Raw genomic sequence first — 24669 nt, forward strand, 5'->3', positions numbered from 1 at the left:
CTGTTAACCAAAAGGTCAGCTGTTCGAATGAGCCAGGGACTCCTTGGAAACCCTATGGGGCAGTTCTACTCTGTCCTTTAGGGTCGCTATGAGTCAAAATCAACTTGATGGCAACAGGTTTATGTTTAAATACACTGAAAGTGAAGAGGACTTGAAGCACTTACTGATGAAGATCAAAGACTACACCCTTCAGTATGAATTGCACCTCAGCATAAGGCAAAAATCCTCACAACTGGACCAATAAGCAACATCATGATAAATGGAAAAAATATTGAAGTTGTAAAGAATTTCATTTTACTCAAATCCACAATCAACACCCGTGGCAGCAGCAGTCAAGAAATCAAGTGATGTGTTGCATTGAGCAAATCTGCTGCAAAAGTCCTCTGTAAAATATTAAAAATCAAAGATGTCACCTTGAAAACTAAGGTGCACCTGACCCAAGCCAGAGTATTTTCAGTCATCTCATATGTATGCGAAAGCTAGACAATGAGTAAGGAAGACCAAAGAAGAACTGATGCATTTGAATTATGGTGTTGGCAAAGAATATTGAACATACCACGGACTGCCAGAAAAATGAACAAATCCGTCTTGGAAGAAGTACAGCCAGAATGTTCCTTAGAAGTGAGGATGGTGAGGCTTTGTCTCATGTACTTTGGACATGTTATTAGGAGGGATCAGTCCCTGGAGAAGGACATTATGCTAGGTAAAGAAGGTCAAGTAAGGTGTATTTAAGCTTATATGTGACAGACTGACTTGATTTGTAAACTTTCACTTAAAGCACAATAAAAATTATTTTAAAAAAAGAAGAAGAAGGTCAGCGAAAGAGAGGAAGACCCTCAACAAGATGAACTGACACAGTGGCTGCAACAATGGGCTCAAACATTACAAGGATGGCACAGGATGGCAGTGTTTCATTCTGTTTTACACAGGGTCTCTATGAGTCAGAGCTGACTCACCGGCATCTAACAACAACAACATGCTTAAATACACTGATTTGTCCACCTTTTTCCTGTCCCTTTAGACTGTGGGGGACTCAAGGTGGCAGGAACCTGCCCTACTTATCATTGTACCCCTAGCCCTGGCACAAAGCCTGGCGTGTCGTAGGTTCTCAATAAGGCAAGACTTAATGAATGAAGCAGTAACTGAGAACTTTGCAAGGTCTTATCTTGCCCATTCAGATCTTCCGCCTCACCAGTTCCCTGAAGGTTGACCAGCAGTTCATCATCCCCATCTTTGCTTTAGAGAGGTAAGAAGTTGACAGGCTTTACGCGGAGGCCCCAAGTAGAAAGGGCAGAGGCAAGCCTGGACCTTGCCCCTGACCCCCAGCCTCTGCCCTCCCCTCATCTCCATCCATCCCCTGGGAGATGGCCCAGAACTCACTTGAACAGGACCCCGATGGGTTTCTTGTAATGCTGGTGATAAGCAGTCCAGGGTGGGACGTGGTAGCGTTCTGGGAGGGGGCCCTCAGACTTATAGAGAATGGCCGCATCTTCAGGGCTGACAATAAAAACCGAGTCCATGGTGCCTAGCTTCTCCCTGGAGGGTCGGGGGAGAAGGGCTGTGACCTAGGACCCAAGGAGAGCCATGGAAACCTTGGGCAGGGTTCTCAGCATGACCACATACTGGTTAAGAGCATATACTTCGGAGACAGAGGGCCTGGGTCTGGATTCTGGCTCACAACTTACTAGCTGTGTGATCTGAGGCAAGCCCCTTAATCTCAAGTCATACAGCGAGTCCCTGTACCTCTCTAAGTCTCCATTTCCTTTCCTATAATATGGAGATACATATAGTACCTGGTGCACAAGTTTGTCGAAGGACAGAATGATATGGAGTGTATAGATGTGACACTTCTTAAAGACTCTGTAAGTAACAGCTTTGCTATCATTCTTAGCACGGTTGTTGCAGGATCAGCCTCACCCCAGAGCCTTTCTTGGACTTTCAAGTCCTCCGCTCATACCCACCTATTCTGTGTTCTGACCCTCAGCACCTCCACCCTCCATCCTCGTGGAAATTATAAACCTGCCACACTTGACATATCACCACTGGCATAACTCCACACACCGTGAAAGAACACCAGTCAGCTCGAGTTTCGTGTAGGTCACCAGGTAGGCCACCTATCAGGCCAACCAACCCCTTCTAGAGTCTCGGACTAGAATTCCGGGAGCAGCCATCCTGCACCCAAGAGTCGGACACGGGACAAAGCACTTGTTCTCTTAACACAAAACTGCGGTGAAGCATCAAGCCCCAAGTATAGATATACCTGCCACAGTGTTTTGCAGACAGTCTCTATTAAATGTTGTGAAACAACAGAAAAGTCCACTTCAAGCTTGTGTCCACCTTTTACGTAAGAAAGGAATCCAAGATACACTTCAAGGCAAAATATCAAGACTAAAAAACACACGGTTGCAAGCCAAGTATGTATGTGTGTGTGAGAGAGAGAGACAGAGACAAAGACAGCTGTGTTACACACTGACTCACAAAGTCTTGGCCTGCCTTCCCAAGCCTCTCAGGCCTTCCCTTGTCCACAGCTTCCCAGAAAGTTCCCTCAGTGATTTTCTGGCCACTACATGTCTTTGCACCACTAACCAGTGCCCCATTCCACCCTGCAACCCCACTCCAGTTCAGCAAAGTCCTTAAACTGCTATCATTATGATCAACTTCACTTCTGGAAATCTAGCCCCAGGGATGATCCAACACTGGCCAACGGTGCCTGAGAGAGGAGGCTGTTCATGCCAGCATTGTGGCTAATTGCAAAAAATGAGAATGGGCTAAACACCAGCTTCAAAGAACTGGTTGGAAAAATAGGGCACATTCAAACTATGCAATACTATCCTTCCTTTTAAAGTTATGTTAAGGGAGAAAGAAAAGAAGCCCTCCTTATGTCCTGGGACAACACTAAACAGCAAATATAATATGTTCACGTTCTTAAAGGTACATGAATATTATCGAAACTGAGATTGTACGTGACTTCAAGTCTTCATTTGTGTTTGTCTGTATTTCCTAAATTATTTGGTAAGAACTGAAACAGCTTTTGTCTGAAGAAAACCTCCCACAAAAGTTGTATTTAAATTCCTCACATTGATCCAAAAGTTTATCATTTTCTACACTATAAGTTACAGAGTCATAATGGACACAGACTAGAAGAGTCCAACAATTTGGGTTCCAGCTCTGGTTTTGCCCTGCTGAGCTGTGTGAGGTCAGTAGACCCTTCTCCTCCCTGGGCTTTGGTTTCCCCACCTGTAGATGGCGACAGAAGTCCCTGGGTGGTGCAAACGGTTAACACGTGCAACTGCAGACCAAAAGGTTGGAGGTTCAAGCCCACCCAGAGGGACCTCAGAAGAAAGTTCTGGGGATCTACCTCTGAAAAATCAGCCCCTGAGACCTAAATATAAAATCTAAAACGATAAAGATCATGGAAGAAAAAATAGGGACAAAGTTAGGGGCCCTAATCCGTGGCATAAACAGTGTACATAACATTATAAAGAATGTAGATGAAAACGAGATAACTGGGAGCTCCTAAAAATCAAGCATCTATGTTCATCCAAAGACTTCACCGAAAGAGTTAAAAGACTACCTACAGGCTGGGAAAAAGTTTTTAGCTATGACACTTCTGATCAGCGCCTGATCTCTAAAATCTACATGATACTGCAAAAACTCAACTGCAAAAAGACAAATAACCCAGTTAAAAAATGGGCAAAAGGTATGAATAGACACTTCACTGAAGAAGACATTCAGGTAGCTAACAGATATATAAGGAAATGTTCACGATCATTAGCCGTTAGAGAAATGCAGATCCAAACTACAACGAGATTCCATCTCACTCCAGCAAGGCTGGCAGTAATCCAAAAAACACAAAATAATCAATGTTGGAGAGGCTGTGGAGAGATTGGAACACTTCTACACTGCTGGTGGGAATGTCAAATGGTACAACCACTTTGGAAATCGATTTAGCACTTCCTTAAAAAGCTAGAAATAGAACTACCATACGATCCAGCAATCCCACTCCTTGGAATATATCCTAGAGAAATAAGAGCCTTCACATGAACAGATATATGCACACCCATGTTTATTGCAGCACTGTCTACGATTGCAAAGACATGGAAGCAACCAAGGTGCCCATCAATGGATGAATGAATAAATAAATTACGATATATCCACTCAAGGGAATACTACACATCGATAAAGAACAGTGAGGAATCGGTGAAACATTTCATAACATGGAAGAACCTGGAAGGCATTATGCTGAGTGAAATTAGTCAGTTGCAAAAGGACAAATACTGCATAAGACCACTATTACAAGAACTTGGGGAAATAGTTTAACTTGAGAAGAAAACATGCTTTCGTGGTTACAAGAGGGGGGAGGGAGGGAGGGTGGGAGAGGGGCATTCACTAATTAGATAGTAGATAAGAACTACTTTAGGTGAAGGGAAAGACAACACACAATACAGGGAGATCAGCACAATTGGACTAAACCAAAGGCAAAGAAGTTTTCCTGAATAAACTGAATGCTTCGAAGGCCAGCGTAGCAGGGGGAGGGGGCTGGGGACCATGGTTTCATGGGACATCTAAGTCAATTGGCGTAATAAAATCTATTAAGAAAACATTCTGCATCCCACTTTGAAGAGTGGCGTCTGGGGTCTTAAATGCTAGCAAGCAGCCATCTAAGATGCCTCAATTGGTCTCAACCCACCTGGATCAAAGGAGAATGAAGAACACCAAGAACACAAGATAACAATGAGCCCAAGAGACAGAAAGGGCTACAGGAACCAGAGACTACAGCATCCTGAGACCAGAAGAACTACATGGTGCCCGGCTACAACCAATGACTGACCTGACAGGGAACACAACCAAGAACCCCTGAGGGAGCAGGAAAGCAGTGGGATGCAGACCCCAAATTCTCATAAGACCATACTTAATGGTCTGACTGAGACTGGAAGGACCCCGATGGTCCTGGTCCCCAGACCTTCTGTTGGCCCAGGACAGGAACCATTCCCGAAGCCAACTCTTCAGACATGGCTTGGGCTGGACAATGGGTTGGAGAGGGATGCTGGTGAGGAGTGAACTTCTTGGATCAGGTGGACACTTGAGACTATGTTGGCATCTGCTGCCTGGAGGGGAGATGAGAGGGTGGAGGAGGTTAGAAGCTGGTGAAATGGACACGAAAAGAGAGAGTAGAAGGAGAGAGCGGGCTGTCTCATTAGGGGGAGAGTAATTGGGAGTATGTAGCAGGTGTATATGGGTTTTTGTGTGAGAGAATGACTTAATTTGTAAACTTTCACTTAAAGCATAATAAAAATTATTAAAAAAAAAAATCAGCCCCTGAAAACCCTATGGAGCACAGTTCTGCTCTGACACCCATGGGATCACCATAAGTCAGAATCAACTCGACAGCAACTGGTTAAGGTAGGGAGAATAACATCAACTTCAAGGACATGCTGCAAGGCTTAGGTGAAAGTGACTCAGAAAATAAAGGGCTGGATAAAATGAAAAGTCATTCTTGTTCCTGGGAGGTGGGGAGAGGAATTGGGGAAGGAGGCTGAGGGAAGGAAGTGGGGACAGAGGAGAGATTACCACGAAGCAAGGTTGGGGACAGGGGCACCACAGACCTAGGAGGTGCAGAGAGAGGAGGAAGGGAGAGACACTGGAGCAATCTTCTCCCACATCCAAGCACTCAGCAACCCCCATCCCCAGGCCGTCCCATCTTCTCCCCCTACCACTTTTCCTACCCTCCACTTGCACCAGTTGTAAGACTCCAGTTTAGACTTCAAAAGGGATTGTGGGAGAAGGGAAGTGACCCCGAGGAGTGGGTAGCTAGACCCAACACAAACAAGCAGCTTGCCCCTCCACCCCACCCTGCCCCAGCCCATGTTTCATAGCCGAGCCCTTTCCCCAGCTTCCTGTGCCAATGTCTTCCTGATGTCCCATTAGAATTGAGTTGATAAAAACCCTTTCACTTAAAGCAAAATGCACTGCTTTCCCTGACCCCACCTATCACCTCCACCACCTCCTGTCCCTCTCAATTGTGCTCTCAGGACAACCCAGGTGTGGCTTGAAGGAGAGCCACCTTAGAAGTTGCTAAAACGGGAAGGAATAAGACCTCCCACCCAGGACGGTACCCAGGTCACAGGCCTGGGGCTCAGAGACCAAGAGACCAAAGGCCCCTCGTAGCAGGAAACCAGGCAGATACTTGGGAAAGGTAAATCAGCCACTGGGAGCCTGGCATAGGGGAAAGGGATGAGGTTAGCACCCCAGCAGGGCAGAGCTCTAGCTGTGTGACCAGAGCAAGAATCCTAACCTCTCTGAGCCTGTCTCCTCCTGACAACAGGGGTAATAAACCACCCTTACAGGCTGTCCTGAGGATAGAGGATGTCAGCAGGCATCGAGTAGTGCTTGTTCTCTTACTATCCCCATAAAATTTCAAAGGGTGTGGGGCCTAGGGAGGGTTGAGACCTGGGGGCTGGGAACAGACCCCACAATCTGAGAAGAGTTTCCCTTCTCCAGCCACCTTCCCCGGACCTGGAAGAGATCAAATCAGAAGGTAGATGAGGAGCTTGGAATGGGGGAGCCAACCATTTAGGGAGAGGGTAGCACAGCTGGGTTGCCCAAGCCATCCCACCGCCCAATTCCGTCAGCCCCCACCCTCTGCCAGGCTTACCTGTAAATGGGGCCAAACTTCTGGAAATTCTGGACCTGGCGGTAGTGGAGTTGGTGCAAACCCTTCTCCCTCCAGAAGTGGTACAGGTTCAGCCAGCCATTGTCACCAGGGGAAGGGACTTCACTGTAGGGGCGAGGGCTTTGTGTGCAGATGCTATTGGCTCCTTCTCCAGTCGGCACCCTGGGATGCCCCGGGCCCTCCCACAGGGCACTCAGGAGGGGCCGGAAGCCTCTGAGCCGGACTGAGCGTGGGGGGAGTCCTCTAGCCAGCATAATGTCCCTATGACCACTACTGTCCCTATCCCACTGCTGGAACGACGCTGGCCCTGGAGCCACAGGCCAAATTTATAATTCCAGCTCAAGGTTAAGCAAATAGCTATGAGTCACTTGGTGTCCCTCCTCCTCCCACTGACTCCAGCCCACACGGGGCCCCTCCCAGAATGGGGTACTAGGGCTCAGTCTCCAATGTCTTTAGCCAGAAAGTCTCCCCCTGAGATGCCCGCCTGGGCCCCTGCCTTGGCTGGGGCTGCCTCTGGTCTCTGCAGTGGGGTCCAGCCACAGGCTGGTTTCTGTTAGGATGTGTGGATACCACAGGGCTGGGGGCAGGGGGTGGTGATAAGAGGCCAAGAGGAAGTCAGAGCCACTTTGCCAGCTCTGGGGAAGCATACATCTTATACACAGTATTTACATATGAGATTATAAACTCTTTGAATGGCTCCTGATTTTTAAAAGTCTACTTTTTCTTCTTGTGGGGGGGGGGGGGAACACCCATATTTTATGAAAATTTTGTAGTTGGCAAGTATTGCTACCATTTTTAAAGATACAATTTGTTAATAATAATAAGCTAAATTATAGTCATGTATTCTCATTGCAGAACTGAGGAAAAGGGCAAAAAAGATTTAAAAAAAAAATTCTCCTGAGTCTTTCATGTTGAGCAAAAAAAGCCACACACAAAAGAGTACATGCTGTTGAATTTCATTTTTATAAAGTTCAAGAATCAGCAAAAATAATTTATGGTGTTAGAAATGGTTTCCTTGTGGGATAATGACTGGAAGGGGCACAAAAGGGCTTTCTAGGGTGCTAGAAATATACTCTGTCTTACTCTATTGACATACATAAAAATTCACTGAACAGCATACACTTAAATTTTTGCATTTTATCAAACATACCTCAATAAAAATGTTTAAAAAACAACAACAGACACATAGACCAATGGAACAGAATTGAGAACCCAGACATAGATCCATCCACGTATGAGCAGCTGATATTTGACAAAGGACCAGTGTCAATTAACTGGGGAAAAGATAGCCTTTTTAACAAATGGTGCTGGCATAACTGGATATCCATTTGCAAAAAAATGAAACAGGACCCATACCTCACACCATGCACAAAAACTAACTCCAAGTGGATCAAAGACCTAAACATAAAGACTAAAACGATAAAGATCATGGAAGAAAAAATTGGGACAACCCTAGGAGCCCTAATACAAGGTATAAACAGAATACAAAACATTACCAAAAATGATGAAGAGAAACCCGATAACTGGGAGCTCCTAAAAATCAAACACCTATGCTCATCTAAAGACTTCACCAAAAGAGTAAAAAGACCACCTACAGATTGGGAAAGAATTTTCAGCTATGACATCTCCGACCAGCGCCTGATCTCTAAAATCTACATGATTCTGTCAAAACTCAACCACAAAAAGACAAACAACCCAATCAAGAAGTGGGCAAAGGATATGAACACACATTTCACTAAAGAAGATATTCAGGCAGCCAACAGATACATGAGAAAATGCTCTCGATCATTAGCCATTAGAGAAATGCAAATTAAAACTACGATGAGATTCCATCTCACACCAGCAAGGCTGGCATTAATCCAAAAAACACAAAATAATAAATGTTGGAGAGGCTGCGGAGAGATTGGAACTCTCATACACTGCTGGTGGGAATGTAAAATGGTACAACCACTTTGGAAATCTATCTGGCGTTATCTTAAACAGTTAGAAATAGAACTACCATACAACCCAGAAATCCCACTCCTAGGAATATACCCTAGAGATACAAGAGCCTTCATACAAACAGATATATGCACACCCATGTTTATTGCAGCTCTGTTTACAATAGCAGAAAGTTGGAAGCAACCAAGGTGTCCATCAACGGATGAATGGGTAAATAAATTGTGGTATATTCACACAATGGAATACTACGCATCGATAAAGAACAGTGACGAATCTCTGAAACATTTCATAACATGGAGGAACCTGGAAGGCATTATGCTGAGCAAAATTAGTCAGAGGCAAAAGGACAAATATTGTATAAGACCACTATTATAAGATCTTGAGAAATAGTAAACCTGAGAAGAACACATACTTTTGTGGTTACGAGGGGGGGAGGGAGGGAGGGTGGGAGAGGGTTTTTTATTGATTAATCAGTAGATAAGAACTGCTTTAGGTGAAGGGAAAGACAACACTCAATACATGGAAGGTCAGCTCAATTGGACTGGACCAAAAGCAAAGAAGTTTCCGGGATAAAATGAATGCTTCAAAGGTCAGCGGAGCAAGCGCGGGGGTCTGGGGAACATGGTTTGCGGGGACTTCTAAGTCAATTGGCAAAATAATTCTATTATGAAATCATTCTGCATCCCACTTCGAAATGTGACGTCTGGGGTCTTAAATGCTAACAAGCAGCCATCTAAGATGCAGCAATTGGTCTCAACCCACCTGGAGCAAAGGAAAATGAAGAACACCAAGCCCACATGACAACTAAGAGCCCAAGAGACAGAAAGGGCCACATGAACCAGAGACCTACATCATCCTGAGACCAGAAGAACTAGTTGGTGCCCGGCCACAATCGATGACTGCCCTGACAGGGAGCTCAGCAGAGGACCCCTGAGGGAGCAGGAGATCAGTGGGATGCAGACCCCAAATTCTCATAACAAGACCAAACTTAATGGTCTGACTGAGACTGGAGGAATCCCGGCGGCCATGCTCCCCAGACCTTCAGCTGACACAGGACAGGAACCATCCCCGAAGACAACTCATCAGAAATGAAAGGGACTGGTCAGCGGGTGGGAGAGAGATGCTGATGAAGAGTGAGCTAATTATATCAGGTGGACACTTGAGATTGTGTTGGCAACTCTTGCCTGGAGGGGGGATGGGAGGATAGAGAGAGAGGGAAGCCGGCAAAATTGTCAAGAAAGGAGAGACTGAAAGGGCTGACTCAAGACGGGGAGAGTAAGTGGGAGTAGGGAGTGAGATGTATGTAAACTTATATGTGACAGACTGATTGGATTTGTAAACGTTCACTTGAAGCTTAATAAAAGTTATTATAAAAAAAAAAAAATGTTTAAAAAAGTTCTATATATTTTTCCTAGACGATTCTTGTCCCTACTAAAAAAGGGAAATGCCTTTACAAAAAGGACACTGACTCTCTAAATAGGAGTTAAACCCAAATCAAGCTTTGATGCAGACTTCTACCTCCTTAGATACAGTGGGAAGGAGAAGGAGGTCCCAGGCTAGAGGAGAGCGAATGAAAGCTAATGTGGAGAGTAAAGAGCCAGTAAATAGAGCTTGGCCATATTATGTTTTCCAAGTTTGTTAACAGCAATAACTGGATAAGGTTCAATCTCCTCTAGTTACACAACAGAAAAAGTGATACAACAGGTTTCTCTGCTAGCTGATAAACAACTGTATCTATGTACAGTAAAGCAATACCAGAGGTGCTTATCTATGCGAAGAAATCTGGAAGACAGATACCTGACCATCTGACTGAAAGAGATCCATATTTGTGCCCATTCCAAAGAAAGGTGACCCAACAGAACACACAAATTATCAAACAGTATCATTAATATCGAACAATATAATATCGAACAATATAGTAATACTTTGGACATGTTGTCAGGAGGGATCAGTATCTGGAGAAGGACATCATGCTTGGCAAAGTACAGGGTCAGTGGAAAAGAGGAAGACCCTCAAAGAGGTGGATTGACACAGTGGCTGTAACAACGAGCTCAAGCATAATGATTGTGAGGATGGCGCAGGACCAGGCAGTGTTTCATTCTGTTGTGCATAGGGTCGCTATGAGTCAGACCCAACTCGACAGCACCTAACAACAACACCATTAATATCACAAGCAGGTAACATTTTGCCAAAGATCATTCAAAAATGGTTGCAGCAGTACATCAATCACCAGGTGCAATGATAAGGTTGTGTGTCAACTTGGCTGGGTCATGATCTTCAATGGTTTGGCAGGTGTGATGTAGTTTGGCAACTTTTTAGCGATGCAATCACCTCCATGATTTGCAGTTGGCCTCTGGCCTTGTTCTGATTGATGACATTGAGTTTTCCATTGTCTCTTTCCACAGATGTAGTCGATTTGATTCCCATGTATTCCACCTGGCAAGGTCCATGTGTATAGTTGCCATTTATGTTGGTGAAAAAAGGTATTTGCAATGAAGAAGTCACTGGTCTTGCAAAATTCAATGATGTGATCTCTGGCATTGTTTCTATCACCAAGGCCATGTTTTCCAACTACCAATCCTTCTTCTTTGTTTCCAACTTTCGCAATCCAATCACCAGTAATTATCAGTACATCCTGATTGCATATTTGATCAATTTCAGACTGCAGAAGTTGGTAAAAATCCTCAATTTCTTCATCTTTGGCCTTAGTGGTTGATGTGTAAATTTGAATAATAGTCGTATTAACTGGTCTTCCTTGTAGGCATATGGATATTATCCTATCACTGACAGCTATGAGTCAGAACCAACTCGATGGCACCTAACAACAATCTCCTCCATGATAAGCTCCGATACAATGTGATCACTTCCATTATAAGATCTGTTGTGAGCAGCCACTCATTGAAAGGGAGTTTCCTTGGAGGTGTGGACTGCATCCAACACAGGTGGACTTTCTGGCAAGGCTTGATGTATTTTGCTCCCTCTGGATTCTGCAGCTGGCTCCTATTCATCTGACCTCCAGTTCTTGGGACTTGAGCTAGCCGCTTACCTGCTGTCTTGCCTGCCAACTTGGGATTCATCTCCTACACAGCCTGTGAGCCAGAGGTCTGCTGTCTGACCTTCCTGTCTTGGATTTGCTAGCCCCTGAGGCCTCATGAGTCAGGAGAAGCCTCCAGCCTGACCTAAAGACTTGGGACTTTCTAGCCTCCACAGTCATGTGACCCATTTCCTTGATACAAATCTCTATATATGAGTTGGAACCTACGCGATGGCAATAGGTTTGATTTTGGTTTTACACATATATTTCACTGCTGCACTGGTTTTGCTTCTCCAGAGTACCTCGCCTAAGACAACAGGAAACTGCCTGAAATTCAAGTCAGATTCGGAAGAGGAAGTAGAACGAGGTATATCATTGCTGATGTCAGATGGATCTTGGTTGAAAGCAGGGAATACCAGAAAGATGTTTACCTGTGTCTTATTGACTACGCAAAGGCATTCAACTGTGTGAATCATAAAGTATGAATAACATTGCGAAAAATGAGAAATCCAGAACACCTAATTGTGCTCATGTGTACATAGACCTAGAGGCAGCTGTTTTAACAGAACAAGGGCATACTGATGATGGTTTAAAATCAGGAAAGCTTTGTGTCAGTGTTGTATTCTTTCACCACATTTATTCGATCTTTATGTTGAGCAAATAATCAGGGAAGCTGGAAATTTTACAAAGAACATAACATTATAAGGTGGAGGAAGACTCATGAACATCCTGCCATATGCAGATGACACAACTTTCCTTGCTGAACATGAAGAGGACTTGAAGCACTTATTAATGAACATCAAAGGCTACAATCTTCAGTATGGATTACACCTCTACGTAAAGAAAACAAAAATCCTGATAACTGGGCCAATAAGCAACATCATGACAAACAGAAGAGAAGATTGAAGTCGTCAAGGATTTTCTTTTACTTGGATCCACAGTCAACGCCCATGGATGCAGCAGTCAAGAAATCAGTGGAGGAGGCGGAGCCAAGATGGCGGACTAGGCAGACGCTACCTCGGATCCCTCTTACAACAAAGACACGGAAAAACAAGTGAATCGATCACATACATAACAATCTACGAACCCTGAACAACAAACACAGATTTAGAGACGGAGAACGAACTAATACGGGGAAGCAGCGATTGTTTCCAGAGCCTGGAGCCAGCATACCAGTCAGGTACGGCACAAGCACAGAGACCTGCTCCACCCCCCTGAACTAACCCCGGGAGGGGGACAAGCCGGTTCCACGGGCGGCGTGGGACGCAGCCGTTAGGAGAAGTCCCCGGGAGGCAGTGACTGATCTTGGAGCAGAAAGAGTAGCATCCGAGCCGGGGAACCGTCCCACAGGGATTTGGACTGCACGCAGGTACGCCATAAACACGGAGAGTTGCTCCACCCCCTGAACTAACCCCGGGAAGGTGACCATCCGGGTCGCGCGGGCGGCGTGGGACGCAGCCGGTAGGAGAAGTCCCCGGGAGGCAGCGACTGGTATTGGAGCGGGGAGAACAGCGTTCCAGCCGGGACACTCGGTCGCGGCACAAGCACGGGGAGCTACTCCACCCATCTGAACTAACCCCGGGAGGGGGCCCACCTGGTTCACGGGGGCGGCACGGCCACGCGGCTGGAGGGACGAGAAGTCCCCGGGAGGCAGCGACTGATTTTGGAGTCGAGAGTGCACCGTCCCAGTAGGGGAGCCTTGACGCTGGGCGTGGGGCTGGAAGCGGAGGATCTGACCGTGACTCCAGCGGGCCAGACCCCCCGGGGGCAATCTCCACACAGACAGCACACATAGGCGACGCGCCCGCGGGAATCTCAGATATAAGAGTCATTCCAAGCAAGACAAGCAACTCTGGCTATATTCTGAGGTGCTACTCTCCTATCTCTCTGTTCCCTCCCCCACCCTCCCCAGGCGGCTTCATTAACATCTGAATAGCCTGAGCCAGAGGGAGAACTCTGATAGGGATCTGACTGCAGTTTTTTTTTTTAGCGGATTTTCTGGAAAAACTAGTTTCCCAGTGATGGCTCGGAGACAACAATCCATATCAAACCACTTAAAGAAGCAGACCGTGACAGCTTCTCCAACTCCCCAAACAAAAGAATCAAAATCTTTCCCAAATGAAGATACAATTTTGGAATTATCAGATACAGAATATAAAAAACTAATTTACAGAATGCTTAATGATATCACAAATGAAATTAGGATATCTGCAGAAAAAGCCAAGGAACACACTGATAAAACTGTTGAAGAACTCAAAAAGATTATTCAAGAACATACTGGAAAAATTAATAAGTTGCAAGAATCCATAGAGAGACAACATGTAGAAATCCAAAAGATTAACAATAAAATAACAGAATTAGACAACACACTAGGAAGTCAGAGGAGCAGATTCGAGCAATTAGAATGCAGACTGGGACATCTGGAGGACCAGGGAATCAACACCAACATAGCTGAAAAAAAATCAGATAAAAGAATTAAAAAAAATGAAGAAACCCTAAGAATTATGTGGGACTCTATCAAGAAGGATAACCTGCGGGTGATTGGAGTCCCAGAACAGGGAGGGGGGACAGAAAACACAGAGAAAATAGTTGAAGAACTTCTGACAGAAAACTTCCCTGACATCATGAAAGACGAAAGGATATCTATCCAAGATGCTCATCGAACCCCATTTAAGATTGATCCAAAAAGAAAAACACCAAGACATATTATCATCAAACTCACCAAAACCAAAGATAAACAGAAAATTTTAAAAGCAGCCAGGGAGAAAAGAAAGGTTTCCTTCAAGGGAGAATCAATAAGAATATGTTCTGACTACTCAGCAGAAACCATGCAGGCAAGAAGGGAATGGGACGACATATACAGAACACTGAAGGAGAAGAACTGCCAACCAAGGATCATATATCCAGCAAAACTCTCTCTGAAATATGAAGGCGAAATTAAGATATTTACAGACAAACACAAGTTTAGAGAATTTGCAAAAACCAAACCAAAGCTACAAGAAATACTAAAGGATATTGTTTGGTCAGAGAACCAATAATATCAGATATCAGCACAACACAAGGTCACAAAACAGAACGTCCTGATATCAACTCAAATAGGGAAATCACAAAAACAAACAAATTAAGATTAATTAAAAAAAAAATACACATAACAGGGAATCATGGAAGTCAATAGGTAAAAGATCACAATAATCAAAAAGAGGGACTAAATACAGGAGGCATTGAACTGCCATATGGAGAGTGATACAAGGCGATATAGAACAATACAAGTTAGGTTTTTACTTAGAAAAATAGGGGTATATAATGAGGTAACCACAAAAAGGTATAACAACTCTATAACTCAAGACAAAAACCAAGAAAAACGTAACGACTCAACTAACATAAAGTCAAACACTATGAAAGTGAGGATCTCACAATTTACTAAGAAAAACGCCTCAGCACAAAAAAGTATGTGGAAAAATGAAATGGTCAACAACACACATAAAAAGGCATCAAAATGACAGCACTAAAAACTTATTTATCTATAATTACCCTGAATGTAAATGGACTAAATGCACCAATAAAGAGACAGAGAGTCACAGACTGGATAAAGAAACACGATCCATCTATATGCTGCCTACAAGAGACACACCTTAGACTTAGAGACACAAACAAACTAAAACTCAAAGGATGGAAAAAAGTATATCAAGCAAACAATAAGCAAAAAAGAAGAGGAGTAGCAATATTAATTTCTGACAAAATAGACTTTAGACTTAAATCCACCACAAAGGATAAAGAAGGACACTATATAATGATAAAAGGGACAATTGATCAGGAAGACATAACCATATTAAATATTTACGCACCCAATGACAGGGCTGCAAGATATATAAATCAAATTTTAACAGAACTGAAAAGCGAGATAGATACCTCCACAATTATAGTAGGAGACTTCAACACACCCCTTTCGGAGAAGGACAGGACATCCAGTAAGAAGCTCAACAGAGACACGGAAGATCTAATTACAACAATCAACCAACTTGACCTCATTGACTTATACAGAACTCTCCACCCAACTGCTGCAAAATATACTTTTTTTTCTAGCGCACATGGAACATTCTCTAGAATAGACCACATATTAGGTCATAAAACAAACCTTTGCAGAGTCCAAAACATCGAAATATTACAAAGCATCTTCTCAGACCACAAGGCAATAAAACTAGAGATCAATAACAGAAGAACGAGGGAAAAGAAATCAAATACTTGGAAAATGAACAATACCCTCCTGAAAAAAGACTGGGTTATAGAAGACATCAAGGAGGGAATAAGGAAATTCATAGAAAGCAACGAGAATGAAAATACTTCCTATCAAAACCTCTGGGACACAGCAAAAGCAGTGCTCAGAGGCCAATTTATATCAATAAATGCACACATACAAAAAGAAGAAAGAGCCAAAATCAGAGAACTGTCCCTACAACTTGAACAAATAGAAAGTGAGCAACAAAAGAATCCATCAGGCACCAGAAGAAAACAAATAATAAAAATTAGAGCTGAACTAAATGAATTAGAGAACAGAAAAACAATTGAAAGAATTAACAAAGCCAAAAGCTGGTTCTTTGAAAAAATTAACAAAATTGATAAACCATTGGCTAGACTGACTAAAGAAATACAGGAAAGGAAACAAATAACCCGAATAAGAAATGAGAAGGACCACATCACAACAGAACCAAATGAAATTAAAAGAATCATTTCAGATTATTATGAAAAATTGTACTCTAACAAATTTGAAAACCTAGAAGAAATGGATGAATTCCTTGAAAAACACTACCTACCTAAACTAACACATTCAGAAGCAGAACAACTAAATAGACCCATAACAAAAAAAGAGATTGAAACGGTAATCAAAAAACTCCCAACAAAAAAAAGTCCTGGCCCGGACGGCTTCACTGCAGAGTTCTACCAAATTTTCAGAGAAGAGTTAACACCACTACTACTAAAGGTATTCCAAAGCATAGAAAATGACGGAATACTACCCAACTCATTCTATGAAGCCACCATCTCCCTGATACCAAAACCAGGTAAAGACATTACAAAAAAAGAAAATTATAGACCTATATCCCTCATGAACATTGATGCAAAAATCCTCAACAAAATTCTAGCCAATAGAATCCAACAACACATCAAAAAAATAATTCACCCTGATCAAGTGGGATTTATACCAGGTATGCAAGGCTGGTTTAATATCAGAAAAACCATTAATGTAATCCATCACATAAATAAAACAAAAGACAAAAACCACATGATCTTATCAATTGATGCAGAAAAGGCATTTGACAAAGTCCAACACCCATTTATGATAAAAACTCTTACCAAAATAGGAATTGAAGGAAAATTCCTCAACATAATAAAGGGCATCTATGCAAAGCCAACAGCCAATATCACTCTAAATGGAGAGAACCTGAAAGCATTTCCCTTGAGAACGGGAACCAGACAAGGATGCCCTTTATCACCGCTCTTATTCAACATCGTGTTGGAAGTCTTAGCCAGGGCAATCAGGCTAGACAAAGAAATAAAAGGTATCCGGATTGGCAAGGAAGAAGTAAAGTTATCACTATTTGCAGATGACATGATTATATACACAGAAAACCCTAAGGAATCCTCCAGAAAACTACTGAAACTAATAGAAGAGTTTGGCAGAGTCTCAGGTTATAAAATAAACATACAAAAATCACTTGGATTCCTCTACATCAACAAAAAGAACACCGAAGAGGAAATAACCAAATCAATACCATTCACGGTAGCCCCCAAGAAGATAAGATACTTAGGAATAAATCTTACCAAGGATGTAAAAGACCTATACAAAGAAAACTACAAAGCTCTACTACAAGAAATTCAAAAGGACATACTTAAGTGGAAAAACATACCTTGCTCATGGATAGGAAGACTTAACATAGTAAAAATGTCTATTCTACCAAAAGCCATCTATACATTTAACGCACTTCCGATCCAAATTCCAATGTCATATTTTAAGGGGATAGAGAAACAAATCACCAATTTCATATGGAAGGGAAAGAAGCCCCGGATAAGCAAAGCACTACTGAAAAAGAAGAAGAAAGTGGGAGGCCTCACCTTACCTGACTTCAGAACCTATTATACAGCCACAGTAGTCAAAACAGCCTGGTATTGGTACAACAACAGACACATAGACCAATGGAACAGAATTGAGAACCCAGACATAGATCCATCCACGTATGAGCAGCTGATATTTGACAAAGGACCAGTGTCAATTAACTGGGGAAAAGACAGCCTTTTTAACAAATGGTGCTGGCATAACTGGATATCCATTTGCAAAAAAATGAAACAGGACCCATACCTCACACCATGCACAAAAACTAACTCCAAGTGGATCAAAGACCTAAACATAAAGACTAAAACGATAAAGATCATGGAAGAAAAAATTGGGACAACCCTAGGAGCCCTAATACAAGGTATAAACAGAATACAAAACATTACCAAAAATGATGAAGAGAAACCCGATAACTGGGAGCTCCTAAAAATCAAACACCTATGCTCATCTAAAGACTTCACCAAAAGAGTAAAAAGACCACCTACAGATTGGGAAAGAATTTTCAGCTATGACATCTCCGACCAGCGCCTGATCTCTAAAATCTACATGATTCTGTCAAAACTCAACCACAAAAAGACAAACAACCCAATCAAGAAGTGGGCAAAGGATATGAACACACATTTCTCTAAAGAAGATATTCAGGCAGCCAACAGATACATGAGAAAATGCTCTCGATCATTAGCCATTAGAGAAATGCAAATTAAAACTACGATGAGATTCCATCTCACACCAGCAAGGCTGGCATTAATCCAAAAAACACAAAATAATAAATGTTGGAGAGGCTGCGGAGAGATTGGAACTCTCATACACTGCTGGTGGGAATGTAAAATGGTACAACCACTTTGGAAATCTATCTGGCGTTATCTTAAACAGTTAGAAATAGAACTACCATACAACCCAGAAATCCCACTCCTCGGAATATACCCTAGAGATACAAGAGCCTTCATACAAACAGATATATGCACACCCATGTTTATTGCAGCTCTGTTTACAATAGCAAAAAGTTGGAAGCAACCAAGGTGTCCATCAACGGATGAATGGGTAAATAAATTGTGGTATATTCACACAATGGAATACTACGCATCGATAAAGAACAGTGACGAATCTCTGAAACATTTCATAACATGGAGGAACCTGGAAGGCATTATGCTGAGCAAAATGAGTCAGAGGCAAAAGGACAAATACTGTATAAGACCACTATTATAAGATCTTGAGAAATAGTAAACCTGAGAAGAACACATACTTTTGTGGTTACGAGGGGGGGAGGGAGGGAGGGTGGGAGAGGGTTTTTTTATTGATTAATCAGTAGATAAGAACTGCTTTAGGTGAAGGGAAAGACAACACTCAATACATGGAAGGTCAGCTCAATTGGACTGGACCAAAAGCAAAGAAGTTTCCGGGATAAAATGAATGCTTCAAAGCTCAGCGGAGCAAGCGCGGGGGTCTGGGGAACATGGTTTGCGGGGACTTCTAAGTCAATTGGCAAAATAATTCTATTATGAAATCATTCTGCATCCCACTTTGAAATGTGGCGTCTGGGGTCTTAAATGCTAACAAGCAGCCATCTAAGATGCAGCAATTGGTCTCAACCCACCTGGAGCAAAGGAAAATGAAGAACACCAAGCCCACATGACAACTAAGAGCCCAAGAGACAGAAAGGGCCACATGAACAAGAGACCTACATCATCCTGAGACCAGAAGAACTAGTTGGTGCCCGGCCACAATCGATGACTGCCCTGACAGGGAGCTCAGCAGAGGACCCCTGAGGGAGCAGGAGAGCAGTGGGATGCAGACCCCAAATTCTCATAAGAAGACCAAACTTAATGGTCTGACTGAGACTGGAGGAATCCCGGCGGCCATGCTCTCCAGACCTTCTGTTGACACAGGACAGGAACCATCCCTGAAGACAACTCATCAGACATGAAAGGGACTGGTCAGCGGGTGGGAGAGAGACGCTGATGAAGAGTGAGCTAATTATATCAGGTGTACACTTGAGATTGTGTTGGCAACTCTTGTCTGGAGGGGGGATGGGAGGATAGAGAGAGAGGGAAGCCAGCAAAATTGTCAAGAAAGGAGAGACTGAAAGGGCTGACTCAAGACGGGGAGAGTAAGTGGGAGTAGGGAGTGAGATGTATGTAAACTTATATGTGACAGACTGATTGGATTTGTAAACGTTCACTTGAAGCTTAATAAAAGTTATTATAAAAAAAAAAAAAAAAAAGAAATCAGTGGACAGATCTGCTGCAAAAGGCCTCTTTAAAGTGTTAAAAAGCAAGGATGTGACTTTGAGAACTAAGATCCACCTGACCCCAACCCATGGTATTTTCAGTCTCCTCATGTGCGTGGGAAAGCTGGACAATGAATAAGGAAAACCGAAGAAGAACTGATGCCTTTGAATTATGGTGCTGATGAAGAATAAATATTGAATATACCATGAACCGCCAGAAGAACGAACAAATCTGTCTTGGAAGGAGTGCAGTCAGAATGCTTATTGGAAGCCAGGGTGGCAAGACTTCATCTCCTGTGCTTTGGAAATATTATCAGAAGGGACCAGTCCCTGGAGAAGGACATCATGCTTGGTAGAGGGTCAGTGAAAAAAAGAAAGACCCTTGATGAGATGGATTGACACAGTGGCTGCAACAATGGGCTCAAACATATCAACAATTGTGAGGATGGTGCAGGACCAGGCAGTGTTTCATTCTGTTGTACATAGGGTCAATATCAGCTGGAACTGACTCGACTGCACTTAACAACAATAAGTAAAACAAAGAAGGAAATGCTCCGTTATGCATGTTATCTGATTTAAGTTAAAAGTTTGGGCCCTGGTATCATCTTATAACCACCTTGTGTCTATGACTCTGGATGACATGATTGGGAGTCGACCCCAGCCACCACACAGCCAGATAATTAAAACCTCAGAACCAATCCTGTAACCTTTTTTAACCTGTAATTATGTACATGTCCTAGTTATGATCCCTTTCTCACTTCTGTAGCCCCACCTATGACAGTGATGAATTGACCTGCTACCAATCATGACCTTGTGATGATTATCTTTGTCCTCTGCAGTATATAATAAATACCATGACTGTGGTTCAGTGATTCTCTCAGTCACTGTACTGGGTACATGCTGATGGTCTCCCTCATTCAAATGACTATCTTTGTCTTGGCATAATAAAAATCTTTTTTGATTAAATTTAAGTCTGGGGTCTTTTTCCCTTACGATAAGTCTCTCCATCACTGTGCATAGAGCATGGCCACCCTGACACAGCAGTAAGAATGGGTGTTGGAAGCCAGTCCGTGAGAATGGGTCACTGCCATGTAGCAAGCAAGAGGCAGTAATTCAGTCAGTAGGTCCCAGCAAAGGTAACAGCATTGCTGAAGCCGACAACTAATAGGTCCTTGCCCAGCAGACTAGCGAATAGAAGTTAGCTAGATGCAGGGCTGGAAGAACTGAAAGGTTTATTCACAGCTTGTAAACTAGGAGGCAGGCAGGATCTCACAGCCCAAGGCTGCCACCTCCCTGACCTAAGGCAGATTTGCTCCTTATATAGGGAGTAACATACATATTGACGAACAGTGAGGGGAGAATCTTCAGTCCCGTGATGCGTGCGCAGTCCACATAATTTTGTGGCTGAGCTTTTGCGCACAGCTCTAAAAATACTCCACACAGCCCTAAAAAAATGGCCATGGCTGGCTACTGCCACCCCAGAAAGGTAATATAGTGGGTAAATTTGGAGTTGGTGTGCCTGCACCTTGGCCTCCTGCCAGGAGAAGAGAGGAAACCTGGGCAATCAACCAATCATGGTGAGGTGTTGTAAAAGTTGTAACAAAAATGTGGCAAGAGTAGACTTTACTGAAAAACAACTATTATGGGATGGTCAATAGCCTTCTGCCTGCTTCATTCCCTCCTGGTCACTTTAATCTTAAAGGGAAATAAGGGCAAAGGTCATTCTTCTGTAACTTCTTCAAGCTGAATACAGGCGTTGGTCTAGGTCTATAAGACCCTCATAGAATCGATAAACAGTTTCATCTGGAGGGATAGGTCGAAAGCCTTGTTGGAGCATCATTTGCAAATGGAATTTTTGAATCCTAGAAGACACAAATCTAAAAAGGAGCTTGAATATACAGAGACCACAGAGCAATAGGAGGAAAAGTGCAACCAGGGGACCCAACAGGGGAAGTAACCAAGTAAGTGAAGGAGGGGCACTTTTTACGGCCTACCATATATCCTGGACATTTGATCCTTGGTTAAAATTATGGAGCCACAGGGCCTGATCATATATCTTTTTTACATTGATCTCAATCTGGGCAGAGGAATTTATAGACTTGTAGGAAGAGGTGTTTGCTACCACACACACTCCTCCTTGTTCTGCTGGCAGGTAGTCCAGTGCAATCTGGTGATCCAAGACCACTTTGACCAGGGAGTCTAAGGATTTTTGTTGAGCTTCTATTGCCCGGCCTGTGGACCACACTATGGTCTCAATAGTCTGGGTTAAATTTTTTTTAAGTTTGCCTCATGATAGGTGAATCCTCCCCAGGGGGGAGGTAGGTAGCACCTGGGAGTAGTTAGTCACAGGGAGAATTTGTAGGTTCCCTGTTTTCCTGGGAGGGGAAAAACATATCCAACACAAATAAAGTGGCTGGCCTTCACTGACAGCTTTTGAAACTTGGTAAAAGTAATTATTTTCCCAGTTTTCGGAGCCCTGTGTTCAAGGGGGTAGTAAAAAGAGACTCAAGAGGACTGTAAGAAAAGGCTTCATCTTAAGACTCTTCTACACACAGAAGAAATTAATTCTTGAGAATTAAACCTTTAACACCAAGGGAAATAAGTGTATCCAGAAATGGGCAGCTGGCAAGCAAAGGCCAAACAGAATATTAGGGAAAGAGCTATAAAAAAAAATCTCTACTACATTCATTAACAGAAGGTTTTACGTATCAGGTCTGGGCCTTCAGAACAACACCTTGAGTCCTTGTCATGGCTCTACTGTCCAGTCAGGCTCCACGATCTTGCTGTCTGGTTCCCTGGTACCAGGATTTGCTGCGGTGGCTATTGATTTTACTCAGGAATAGGGGACCCACAGTTTTATTCCTTCAAGCTTCAGAGAAGAATAAGTGGTTAGTAACACCAAGTAGGGCCCCTCCCATACCAGCTGGAGGTCTCGATCCTCCTTCCAGTGTTTTAACAAGACCCAGTCACCTAGTAAGAAAGGGTGTAAGAGTCCATCAGGTGGGTCTGGCAGCCTCCAGGCCATATAGCCTTTTATTTCAGTTAAGGAGGCTTGAATTTGTGACAGAAATGTCCTAATCTGACCTTTAGGATCTACTTCACTGTTAGGAAACTGACCATGGTCTATTTGGAAGGGTCTCATAGGAGCTTAAATTAAGCCAGCTTCTAGGGGCTGTCCAAATCCTCAAGAGAGCCAGTGGTAGGGCCTTTATCCATTTTAGTCCAGTTTCTTGACATATTTTTGCTATAGTTTTCTTCAGTGTATGATTCATTTTTTCTACCTTTCCAGAAGACTGTGGTCTCCAGGCACCATGTAGCCTCCAAGGAATGTTGAGTGCCTTTGATACCTGTTGAGTTACTACAGAGACAAAAGCTTGCCCATTGTCTGATTGAAGAGTGAAGGGCATGATGAAATTTGAAACAATTTGTTCTAACAGAACCTTTGATACTTCAAAAGCATTTTCTGTCAGAGTTGGAAATGCCTCTATCCAACTGCAAAAAGTGTCTACAAATACTAGGAGGTACCTAAGGTTTCCAGGTGCCTTAGGCGTGGTTGGAAAATCAACTTGCCAGTCTTCAGCTGGACACTTTCCTGTAAACTGGACACTAGGAGGCAGAAAAGGTCAGTTTTTAGGGTTATTTTGGATGCAAGTATGGCATTGTCTGTGAATTCTTTTATAATCTGAAGGAGCTTTTTCTCTGCAAAGTACCTTTTAGTCCTTCTGGATGTGGCCTCCTGTCCCCAGTGGATGGCTTCATGTACGGCCCTCAAAATGTTCCATGCTGTGAGTTGTGGTAAGTAGGTAATTCCTGCAGGGTTTTTATACCACTCGTGACTGGCTGGGGTCTAGCGAAAATCCCCGTTCTTTTATTAACTCATAATCCTCGTTTGTGTATGTTGGATTAAAGTGTTCCTGAGAATGCCAAATGATCACGCCCTTTACTGATGGTGGTTCTTCAGTCTAGGATATCCTTCTAGCTGTTTGTTTTGCTGTGAAGTCAGTGAGTGCATTACCTCTCGCCTCAGGAGTGTTTTCCTTTTGGTGTTTATTACAGTGAACTACTGCTACCTGTTGAGGCATTTGAACGGATTTCAACAGTGCCAAAATCTGTTCCCCATGTTTTATCTCATTTGCTGATGTTAACAGGCCCCTCTCTTTCCATATTGCTGTGTGTGCATGGATTCCACCAAAGACGTAATGAGAATCAGTCTAGATTATAACAATCTTACCTTCTGCCAAGGTTAGGGCTCTGGTTAGAGCAACAAGTTCAACCTTTTGGGCAGAAGTCCCTACAGGCAGGGTTTCAGCTTCAACAAAATGTAGGGGTTCGAGGGAAACAAGAGCATATCCAGCCCTTCGCTTTTCTTCTTCTATGAAGCCACTCCCATCAACATACTATTGGAGACCTTCCTTGAAAGGAGTGTCTCAAAGGTCTGGTCTGCTGGAGTACGTTTCTTCTATTGTCTGCAAACAATCATGAATTAGAGGAGGATTTTCGGTGAGTGGCAGTAGTGTGGCTGGGTTTGACCGGGTTCCAGTGACCAGAGTTACAGCTGGGTTGTCTAGTAGGATAGCTTAATATTTACCCAGTCAGCCCAGGGTCAGCCATAGCCCTCCTTTTTGTTCCAAAAGGGCAATCACTGCATGAGAGGTAGGCACAGTCAGAGTCTGGCCTAGAGATAGTAT

General features: G+C 43.2%; 1 protein-coding gene across 8 annotated transcripts in view; it reads right to left on the minus strand.

Moving 5' to 3' along the window:
• LOC126057144 (cholesterol side-chain cleavage enzyme, mitochondrial) overlaps positions 1-23779 on the minus strand; it is a 35003-nt gene extending 11224 nt beyond the window's left edge. Inside the window, exons 1-4 of one of the 8 annotated variants that reach the window (XM_049852566.1) lie at positions 23692-23745; positions 23263-23587; positions 6656-6778; positions 1381-1536 (exon numbers count right to left, since the gene is read on the minus strand). In XM_049852566.1, the coding sequence (XP_049708523.1) occupies positions 1381-1536; positions 6656-6778; positions 23263-23294 (311 nt within the window). In that variant the 5' untranslated portion in view covers positions 23295-23587; positions 23692-23745. Of the gene's footprint in view, positions 1-1380; positions 1537-4963; positions 5053-6469; positions 6517-6655; positions 7283-23262 lie in introns of those variants that run through there. The other 7 variants (XM_049852565.1, XM_049852572.1, XM_049852573.1 and 4 more) reach the window with 7 other exon arrangements.
• Between the last annotated feature and the right edge of the window lie 890 nt (positions 23780-24669).

The sequence above is a fragment of the Elephas maximus genome, chromosome 13, assembly GCF_024166365.1.
Source record: "Elephas maximus indicus isolate mEleMax1 chromosome 13, mEleMax1 primary haplotype, whole genome shotgun sequence".
NCBI lineage: Eukaryota > Metazoa > Chordata > Mammalia > Proboscidea > Elephantidae > Elephas > Elephas maximus.